Raw genomic sequence first — 11,660 nt, forward strand, 5'->3', positions numbered from 1 at the left:
TCGCGTAAAGTTCGAAACATTGATGTTATAATATACTACGATTATTTAAAAAATCAATCTGTCCGAGCATTTTGCTTACAAACATGCTAAAAATAAATAAGTTAATAGGGGGAGAAGCGTCTATATTCTTTGGTAACACTTATTCAAGGGCATGGTATGATTGGTAACATTTTACACCTGTTTTGTGAAATTTATGAAATATATGCCCAGTTTAAATTAAATATAATTTGTGTGACTATATTTGATTCATGCAGCGTGTGGGTAAAAGTTACTGTGGACCACTTGTGGTACACTCAGGGGTCAAATGATTGAAGTCCGTTCGCAACTATCCCATTAGTTCGTTTGGAATTATCAGCTGTCTTATAAAAACTATACTCCCAATAATTTTCAAACAGAGTACAGGAAGATAAAATTGATAAAAACTGAGATACCACATCAAAAGAAATTTTAGAGCATTCTGTCATTTGTATTTTGCTTTTGTACTGACTTGTATATATTTTTAGCTTTGCTGAATTCTAATCCTGTCCTATTAGATTCTTGCAGCACTAATTTTAATGTTTTTTTCTCGTTTATTATCCCATTCACACACGCTTTTATTAGGTATATGGTATTATTTTTAACGAATATTAAAATAATGAGTATTTAACATCTTACGAAAATATATTTTGGTACGTTTTATCATAAAAAAGGTGCTTTGTATTTTGTATACACATAGAGAAAAAAAAAACAAAAAATTTGTATACAAATAGGATAAATATTTGCATACCTACTTCATAATCCATTTTCGGAAATTAGTAACTTTATGAAATACAAATAGTTTTGAAAATCATATTTTTTAGTCGATATATTGAACTACTAGAAAAATTCTATAGGTCCAAATCGAAAATTATATACTAGATATTATATGAACTGCAAAAATTTACCTGTAAAGCATCAAATTCTGTTCCTCCAAATCACTCGCACTTCTTTTGACCGAAACACCATAGTTTGCCATCATAACACCACCAAAAACAGTCTTAATCCACGAGAAAACCTAAAAAGAACCTATTTCAAATATTCACCATTACATGAAAAACTTGTTTACAAATATCCTAACAACGTGCGTCTGTATTAATCGAAACGAAATCTTCGAGAGATTCCCTAACCGGTTTAGCGATAGCTCCTTCCGATCTGACGATTCGAACGCAACTGGAGTGGACTGCTTACTGCTTTCTCATGGCCCGAGTTTTCAGAATAGGGCGAGTTACGAAGCGGCAGTAGGGGTGAAAAATATTCAACGGGATGTTTTCTGTCGCTTTGGGAACTTTGAGCGGTCTTAGAAGAGGGAGGAGTTAACTCTTCTGTGGTTAGGAAGGATGATATCTTGTGGACAGGTCAAAGTGTGATGCTAACAAGAAGACTGTCGAATATTGTTATTTTATCTGAGCAGGTATTATGTTTGTATACTCCGTTCGAAAATTATTGATAGCACAAATTTTGCAACACAACTGATAATTTCCAACGTCATGTAGTAACAGATGACGGTTGCAGTGATTTTAATAACACAATAACGTGGATATTCAGAGAATTTACACGAGATTCACATTAAGTAAATAGTAAAATTAAAAAGTAAAATTTTGGTCAAATTGAAAGTATTTAAATTTTTTTATTTTTAGCCCTATTTTGATGATTTTTTTAGTACACTCTGTATAAATTTATAAATTTTAATTTGGTATAGTCAGTTTTTTGATAAAATTTTATATTTGACTTGTACTACTATTGTACGGGGTTGATTAAAACGTGGTTTTATTATCCTAACTTTGAAACATCCTGTGGAATAATTCCGTTTGCTCATTTTAGTAAAACCTTAGTTTTCGGTTGCAACCATGTCTTCTTAGTATTGTGTTCTTTGTTTCATGTCAAAATATGCTTTGGTTCATTTTTTAGAGCCAAATGAATTTTGCCACCCACAATTTAGTACTTTTTTAATTATGATTATTTTGGAGTTATTTTGTAATACGACGAGGTGGCTTTGATGACTGTTATCATTATGTCATATTGATACTTACATTTTGTTTACCTATGACTAATCATGGTTCGTAGTGTCGAAGATTGTGCGAAAGCCGTTGCTCTGGTTGAAGATGGCTGAAATTATGAATATGTGGCTAGAGTACTACACACTCATCACTCTACCATCCAAAGGGTAGTGGAACGTTTTATACGAACTGAAATAAACAAGCGTAAAGCGGGAAGTGGCAGGAAGCACAAAACTACCGCTTTAGATGATCGTTTTATACGAGTCCATGCTTTCCGGGATCGTCATTTAACAGCGGCGCAAACAAGAAATCAGCTTCAAGAGGTTCAAGGCAATAATGTAAGTGTATTTACAGTTGAAGATTACATGAATTTGGTTTACAAAGTTGCAGACCAGCAACTGGGCCCAAATTACTTATACGGCACAGAGTGGCTAGACTACAATTTTCCAGGGAACATTTACTTTGGAATTTAGGACAATGGAGTAATGTTCTTTTTACGGATGAGTTGAGATACTGTCTTCACTCATCAGATGGGAGAGAACGAGTATGGCGTCGAACTGGAGAGAGATTTGCGGAGTGCGCTTTCCGTCCCCGCGTTAGCCATGGAGGGGATATGGTGATGCTGTGGGCAGGAATATCCCGAGAGGCGCACACTGAATTGGTATTTATTGAGGGTTCGTTGACTGCACACCGGTATATTGAGGAAATTTTAGCGAATCACGTAGTACCCTTTTCTCAAAATATCAGCGATGAATTTCTATTAATGCAAGATAATGTGCGATGATGACCCCACTCTGCAATGTGTGTCACGCAATATTTAGAGGAAGTTGGTATTAATAAAATGAACTGGTCAGCGTGTTCGCCAGATCTGAACACAATAGAGCACGTTTGGGATACGCTTGGTAGAAATATTAGAGGCGAAATGGCAAAACATCCAGCAAGATGATATTCGCAATCTCATAGACAGCATGAGCCGTCGTGTACAGTTATAGAGGCTAGGAGAGGCAATAAAAAGTATTAAGTTATTTTCTAGTAGTTTTTCTTTGTTATTTGTGTTCTTAGGTTAAGTTACATTTAAGTTGTTTTTTATGTTTTGTTATTATTATCATTGTTCATTACAACCAAAATCATGTCGTTGCTTTTAATCATTATTTAAATGCAGTGCTTCTGGAATGTCGATATAACATTCCTTCGATATCAGTTACCAAAGCCCCCATTGTCGTATTACAAATTATGTAATACAAAAGATAATGGTAATAATAGGAAAAGTCGTAAATTGTGAGTGGCAAAGTCATTTCGTTCCTAAAAATGAATTAATCCATATTTTCACATGAAACAAAAAACATAATACTTAAAAGACATGGTTGCAACAGAAAAACAAGGTTTTACGACAATCCGCTAACGGAATTATTCTACAGGATGTTTCAAAGTTAGGATAAAAAACCACCTTTCGATTAAGCCCCTATAATAAGTCAAATACAAAATTTTATTAAATAACTCACTATACTAAATTAAAATTTATAAATTTTTATACAGTGTGCGAAAAAAATCATCAAAATAGGGCTAAAAATAAAAAAACTGAAATACTTTGAATTTGATCAAAATTTTCTCCTTTCCTTTTTTTTTCCATCTGCGTATTTATAAGTTGGTATCTTTTAGTGGGTAACGATCGTAAAAGACCGACCGTTAGTCAAAAATAGATATTTTAATTTAATCTCTTGCTGGAAATCCCAATTCTCCTCAAGAAATTAAGCTAAATATCAAAAGAGAGAGTTCATTCAAAATATCTAAGAACTATTTCTGGATCATGAACGATGTTTTGTTGCTGCTAATTGCATCAAATATTGTAAAAGTTTTGTTTTATATAAAACAAAAACAATTTAATTCATATGTTACAGTTTGTCAAAATAAAGCCTGCACTCAATAATATGTATAAATCGCTTCGTATTTCGGTGAGACTGTGTAAAAATATATTTATCTGTAATAAAAGCAGGCAATAAAAATTAAAATCATCAAAAAGTACTCTATCAGGAGTAGTTATTTACTACAGAATTACCAATGACTGAGATGTATAATAATACAAAGTTTTTATATTCTCATTGATATTTACATTCAGATGTACCTGGTATCATGTTTAAAAATATGGGCAGTCACCCAGTTGAAGTTTGCATCGAACTGTTGATCAGTCGACGTGGTCCAAGTACCAATGAAAACATCAGATATTGCTATTATGACAAACCATAATACGTTATATTTGATCGGCAGACTTATGCATTCTTCTTCTTCTTCAGCCTTAAGTAATCCAACTTTGGACATAGGCCCCCCCCCAAATCAATCCAGTGTTTTCTATTTTGCGCCACTTGCTTCCAGTTGTGTCCTCCGATCTTCTTCCCATCAGCCCATCTCATTTGTGGTCTTCCTCTGCTTCTAACCATGGTCTCCATTGTTATATTTCGTGGTTCCATCTTTTATCCTTTAGTCGGGCATTGTGTCCTGCCAAGCTCCATTTTAATTTGGCAACATGTTCTTTTACTTTGGTTTTGCTTCTAATCCATTTGTTTGTTTTTTTTTGTCTATAAGTCTTACCCCGAGCATTTCCTTTCCATCTCTCTTTATGCTTTTACTATTTTATCCATATTAGACTTGGTGAGTGTCCACGTCTGTGAACCATACGTGAGTATAGGGAGGATACACTGATCGTAAATTCTGATTTTCAAATATTGTTCTATTTTAGTGCTTTTCAAAATCCAACTCATTTTTCCAAACCCTGCCCATGCTAACCTTATTCTTCTTGGTAATTTTGGCAGTTTGATTTTCTTTGTTAACTTTCATCATCTGTCCCAGGTAGATGTATTCGCTTACTGTTTTTAAATTTATGTCGTTCAACGTTATTTCTCTAATGTTCGGTGTATTTGTCATTATTTTTGTTTTTCCAACTTCATCTTAAGACCTACTTTTTCCGAAACTTGAAATAGTTGCGTCATCATGGTCTGTAGTTCTTCGAAACTTGTAGCGAATATTACAATGTCATCAGCGTATCTCAAATGATTCAGTTTTTTTCCATTAATATTTATTCCTTTATCTACTCATTTAATGTCTTTAAACACGTCTTCCAGTCTTAAGTGTGAATAGCTTTGGTGAGATAACATCTCCCTGGCGAATTCCTCTGTTGATTGGTATAACTTTGGTTTTCGCATCTATTTGTATTTTCATTGTAGCATTCTTGTAAATATTATGTATGAGTATTCTGTATCGGAAGTCTATCCTGCAGTTGTTCATAGCTCTCTCTATTGCCCAAAGTTCTATAGAGTCGAATGCCTTTTCATAATCAACGAAGCCAATGTATCAGTTAAAGTGATATTCATTGGCTTTCTCTATTAGCGTTCTGAACGTAACCTGCTCTACCGGTTGATAGCTATCGAGTTTCGACGTTAACCTGTGAGTTATTACTCTCATAAACAGCTTGTACATTTGGGACAGCAGGGAGATTGGCTTATAGTTCTTCACATCTCCCCTGTCTCCCTTTTTGAAGAGAAGTATTGTTAAACTTTCATTTCAACCATCTGGGACTTCTCCTTTGTGAATATATTCGTTGAAAAATTTTTTCAATTCTTCGAGAATAATTTCACTCCCCTCCTTCAACATTTCTACAAGTATTTCATCTGGGCCCGGAGCCTTATTGTTCTTTAGTTGTGCCATAGCTTGTTTTATTTCGAAGGATTCTATATTAGGGAGTATTTCTGAGTTGACAGACTTATGCATACTTTGGGTAAAATATAACATTATTTGCCTGAACAACCGAAACCATGAAGTAGTTTATCAGAAAACATCACGTTTCGACCGCACATTGGTTTACACTTGGGTAGGTAGGTATATTAATTTTATTTTTAAACCAGCAAAATCAGATATTGCGAAACAAGAATATTTTTAGTATAACCGTAACTACTATAGCGTTCGGTTAAATTCAAAAAGTAAACTGCAACTAAGTTTGGTTGTGAGTTCATCAGTGTTCTTTCTAAACTTCTTTTACCATTTTACCAAGATATTTTTAAAATATGGTGTCCGCGGCACTGATGATAATACTTTTTTAAAACGAAAATAAATTCAAATAATTAAATAGTAATGACTCAGATAATTCTGTGAACTCTAATATTCCAAACAATAATAATTATTCAGTACGTGGTAATACTTAAATGCGTTTCATTTATCATGTATACTTCTTTTTTTCATCCTTATCTAAAAAAAATGTCAGAAAATATTATTTATTGTATGAACTGCCGCCCTTTTGCAGGTACACTCAAAAAGCAGTTTCGGGAATACTTTTTAATTCAAAGCGGCTGGCGGCTTTCGGACTTCAGTTATTTGAGATTTCACACGTAGATACTTTACAAGAATTTAGGCAAGTGGTTGTAAAGTTTCTGTTATAATATTGTTTCTATGGTTATGTTTATAGATGGGTTATTATGTCTTATGTTCAGTCTTAGTTGAGAATTCGATGAATTTAGACAAGCTTTTGATAAACGATTTTGTTTGTAAAATATAGTAGTGTACCCGTTTCTTTTGCACAGAAGGTACTGTATTTCGAAGTAACGTCGAAATCAGAGCAATTTTATTCGTATACGCGTTACGGCTACATATTATTTGGAGAAACATTATTTGGACAACTTATTTGCAGTGTTTTTGGATTTATTTTGTTAAATTCGCCCGGCTTCGTTCTTAAGTGATAATTTCAAAATGTCCGAAAGAAAGAAAACGACTTTCAGGTTTTTATTAGAGAAAAATAAAAGAGGCAAAAACTGAGGAGAAAAAAAAACTTAGCGGTGCACTGGAATCATTTTTGATGAAAAACATACATGAAAATATAGAAGACTCGGATATAAATTTAGGACCTTCAACTTCAAGGGAAGTCCAAACCCTAGAAAAAAGTACCAAACAATTGAATATTCCTGCGGATAGAGACGGATGATTTGATGACAATAATAGCGATAGTGCGAGTGCTGATGCTGAAACGCCTGAACCTGAAACCACCAACCAAGACAGAACAATTAATGTTCCAGTTAATCTGGATTGCAGTGTAGGAAGCTCCAGCATATACTTGGTTTCAGATGATCCGAGAAAATGGTCTGCAAATATGAATCCAAGTGAAGTTTAATTTGTTGTTGAAAATTTTCCTCAGCAAATTACAAAAATTAACTTCCCCAGAGATACAAATAATAGGAAAGTTTCAGAAACTTATTATTATCGCACATTACCTAATCAATACCAAATTCATCGCCCGTGGTTATTTTACTCATTATCACTAAATAGTGTTTTTTGTGCACCTTGTAAACTGTTTTGTTGTGATGAAAGCAGCCGACAATTACTTAGTGGAATTAATGGGGTAAGTGACTGGCAACATTTAGCTATTATTTTGAAAAGACATGAATCCGGTGCAGCTCATATAAAATATTCTCAAAAACTGTTTAAACTATCTACAACATTAAAAAAAGGATTAACAGTTGACTCTGCTCATCAAAAATTATATGAAGTGGAGAAAAAACATTGGGTCGTACGTAGAACAAATAACAATTGTAGCAAGATGTGTTTCTGCTATGTTATCTATAGAACATGAAGTGTGTGCGACATTGGACATTAACAATATTGTCAAAAAGTTTTCCGAGACGAAAGCCCGAAAAGTGCGTTTTTAGTTTTTTATTTGTTTATGTTTCTATTCACGATTTATTTTAAATAAATGGACGTTTAAATTAGGATATTAGGATATACATATTCTCGACGTTGGATCATGGTTATTAAATTAGGATAATGGACGTTTAAATTAGGATATTGGGATGGGATATTAGGATATTGGGATATACATTAGGATAATATATGGACGTTGGATCATGGAGATTAGTCTAAATGTTCAAGTAAGTATTTATCTATTTACAAATTATTATTGTTATATTATGCATCTTCTGCACATTTCTTTAAATAATAGTATGTATGTCTAAAGTGTTGGAAGGGGTTCGCCAAATATTAAGTTGCACACAGGCGGCCAATACCTTAGCGGCGGCCGTGGTCCGCGGTGTGATAATAAATCTGCAGCTGAAGAGCTAGTGGAAACCTTCTAATCAATTGGAAGATTTACAAAGCTGTGTAGTAAAACGTGAGCTACATGTTCAATACCTCTCTGATAATGCTAAACGTATGCTGAAACATGTTTATGAAGGACTGTGTTCTGAGTTGTCTAAATCAGAGGCAATTGCAGAAACATGTTTTTTAACCAGAGTGTCCAAAGCAACCTGCAACAACATTATAGGAGGAACATCTTCTTCTAGGCAGAGGAAAAAGGATTGTGGCAAATTCAGACAAATAGAACCGCACTTAATTGAACTTATAACCAGAACAAGATACAAAATGTTTGCGGCTAATATTTTTCCAACTATTGAAAGACTTCGAAGTGAATTGGTTCGAAAGGACATTCTCTCATGTTCAGCAACAACGCTTCGATCATTTCTTAAAGCCAATAATTTTAAGTACTAAACGATAGACAAGCGCCAGACACTAATCGAAAGTACTAGAATAATTTAATTTACACTAAAATTAAGATGAATTCAATGCTGATTAATCAGGCACTATAATTGTATGCCACTTTTTAAAATCCAATCAAAATTGATGTATATATGAGAAAAAAAATTGTGTTTTCCTTGCACATTTTAGATATGTTTATTTTATACCATTCTGTTCAGTTTTGTGTTCTGTGCTCTCAGTTGAGAGCACCGTTCGTTCTTGCATTCTGCGTTACGCTAAAATACTCATAAATATTAAACCAAATGGATAAAATAAAACTTTTCCATCACGATTTTTATATAAATCACAATGGCTATCTGAAAAGTTTAGAAATAAATTGTTCTTTTTTGAATGTCGCTTTCGAATGTCACGAGATAATATAAGAAGTTAATAAAAGTTTGGTAGTAAATAAGGGATGCGTCAAGTACCCAAAGATATTTATAAGTTGTAAAAGATTTTGAAGTAATTCGGGACGATATAGGCGCTTTGAATAATGGTACACAAAGGGATAAAAATAACTTTAGAATTCGTTTTTAAAAGTATGTAATATTTTTACTTAAATTCTAAAATTTATATTTATATCATTTATCTTCTTCAAGTGTCATTCGAAATAAAAATGGCTGTTCTTTTCTATTTCTAAAATGAAAAGACTGCTGTTTTTTGAACACACTTATTACTAAAGCTCGGATTTATAGGCAACAAAAATTGAAGAAAAAGGCGCCTATATAGGCAAAGATTTTTATTAAAAAAGGCAGGAATATTAACATTTAGGCAAAATATAGGCAATAAAGGAATATTACTTATTATTTATTGTACAAAGTGAATTAACGTAATATTAACTTAAAGCAGGTATATTTACACATCATAATCATAACATTAGTATAAATAAACTAGTAACTAAATAACTGTAAATTAATAATTAAACATTGTAACCACTTAAAATTTTATCATTAATAGAAACAACTAAATGTTTATCAATATTTTCGGTCTTAAAACTATGTCTTCGATCACTTAAAATTAATTTGTACATTGAAAACGAACGTTCGACAGATGTAATTGGAGCATATTTCAGAGCGGATAATAAATCTGGCATAATTTGAAATTCCTGGAAAATGTCCCATTCAAAACTTTAGCAACATTAGATAAAAACGAAAAACCTTCATTCTTGTCGAAAACATATTTCATTTTTTTTTTTAAATTAATTGACCGTTACTTCCAGGTGCCGATTTAATTTTTGTCTTTAAATTATCTATTAATTTTACTGACTCACATAAATTTATCTCTTGTTTTTCTAATAAGGTAATTGTGGTAACTATTAATTTATAATTTTCATTGATATAAGCGAGTTCCTGTTTCAATTTGGGATTTTTTAATATTTTTTTTGCTTCTCGAATGGCTTCGGAAATATCATCATCAAATTCTGACATAACTAATTCTATTTCATTGCAGTGCTCAAAGTAAAAAAAAACTGCTTCAAGCCAGGTTCCCCACCTTGTAATTACTGGTTTAGGTGGTAAAGGGACACCGGGAAGTCTTTCTTTATATATTTGCACCCTCAACGGAGCCTTTACAAAAACTTTTTTCATAAAATTTATAAAATTATTTACCAACGGAAACAGATTTCTTAGTTCTTCAGCAATTCTATTTACCCCGTGGGCTACACAAGTGCAATTAATTAAATTAGGATAAAAAATCTTTAAATTAACAGCAGCTTTTAACATATATGCCGCAGCATCTGAAAGCATTAAAACTATTTTATTCACTGGTATAGCGTTGGGTAAAAAGAGGTTTGTTAAAGTATCTTGTATAAATCGACTTATTGTTAAATTGTTTGTTTTTTCCATTTCTTTAACGACAACTAAATAAGGTTTTCTCGCAAAGTTTTCGTTCAAAATTCCAATCATTAAATTAGCTATATACCTGCCGCATACATCGGTCGTTTCATCCACGATAATATACAAAAAATTGCCCTCTAACTCCCGCTTAATTTTTGAAATACATTCCACATAACATTTTTCCACAGTATGTTTTCTCAATGTACTCTCGTCCGGTAAGGATTTATTCGGTAAGATATTTTTTGAAAAAGCATTTAAAACTAGGTTTATTTATTAACTTTATATAGAGGAATGTTGAATGCAATCATCATCTGGCATAAATCAAATTTAAATGCGTCTTCCTCATTTTTTTTGGAACTGCTTAAACTATCACGCAGAGATATTTGGGCTAACTTGGAGGAATTTAATTTTTCCAAATTACGTTTATGAAGTGGGGTTCCACAATGCTGGTCAATAAAGTACTTTTTTCTACTTGAAATCTGACAATTAAAAAAAAAAAATAATTAGAATTCTAAAACCGCTTTAGAATTTAGTTATAATGTGAGACGAGAAAAAAAGAGAAAAAATAAAACTTACCGATTTGCCGCATGGTTTACAAAATGCTCCATCTCCTTCCAGAGAAAGTTCCGAATAAGGTGCGATCCATAGCCTTAATCTAGATGTCATCTTTTCACACAAATATCTAAAACGTTTTAAAACGTGTTCTTTGCTTTTCGGTATACGCAACAAAACTAAACTAAATATAGCAATTTGTGACTAAACTCTGATACAGTTACCGACTGTACAACTGATAATAAACTAATAAAGCTTAGGGATTTCCAAATAGTTAACCCTCAAGTCTCGATCAGGTACATTTTCCTAGAAATCTGTTATATAAACAAACCATTGATATTTTATTATTGACCCAAAATTTTATTATAGAATGGTTTAGTAATAGAATAATATCATGGGTAGTACCATGAAATTTTAAAAAAGGCACAAATAGGTGGAATTTACGAAAAAAGGCAAAAAGTGCAAAAAACAATTATAATAGGCAAAATAGGCAAAAAAAGGCATTTTGCCTATAATCCGAGCTTTACTTATTACAAATCAAAAGATGGAAACGGGAAGTATTTTGAAGTGTGTAAATGATTTTAATTTCTAGCTGAGCGCTTTCGGTTTACAAAGCCATCTTCGGAGTTATGGTCAAATATTAAGTATCCTGCTGGAGAGATCATGTGGTAAGCAGAAAAATGTTGGTTCTATTTTTAATATTTTCTTT

General features: G+C 32.6%; 1 protein-coding gene across 1 annotated transcript in view; it reads right to left on the minus strand.

Moving 5' to 3' along the window:
- Nucleotides 1-1,203, minus strand: part of twz (BTB/POZ domain-containing protein twz) — a 98,546-nt gene extending 97,343 nt beyond the window's left edge. The window contains exon 1 of the mRNA XM_072544326.1: nt 924-1,203. Coding sequence (XP_072400427.1) covers nt 924-997 — 74 coding nt within the window. The 5' untranslated portion in view covers nt 998-1,203. The remainder of the gene's footprint in view (nt 1-923) is intronic.
- Between the last annotated feature and the right edge of the window lie 10,457 nt (nt 1,204-11,660).

The sequence above is a fragment of the Diabrotica undecimpunctata genome, chromosome 9, assembly GCF_040954645.1.
Source record: "Diabrotica undecimpunctata isolate CICGRU chromosome 9, icDiaUnde3, whole genome shotgun sequence".
In the NCBI taxonomy this organism is placed as follows: domain Eukaryota; kingdom Metazoa; phylum Arthropoda; class Insecta; order Coleoptera; family Chrysomelidae; genus Diabrotica; species Diabrotica undecimpunctata.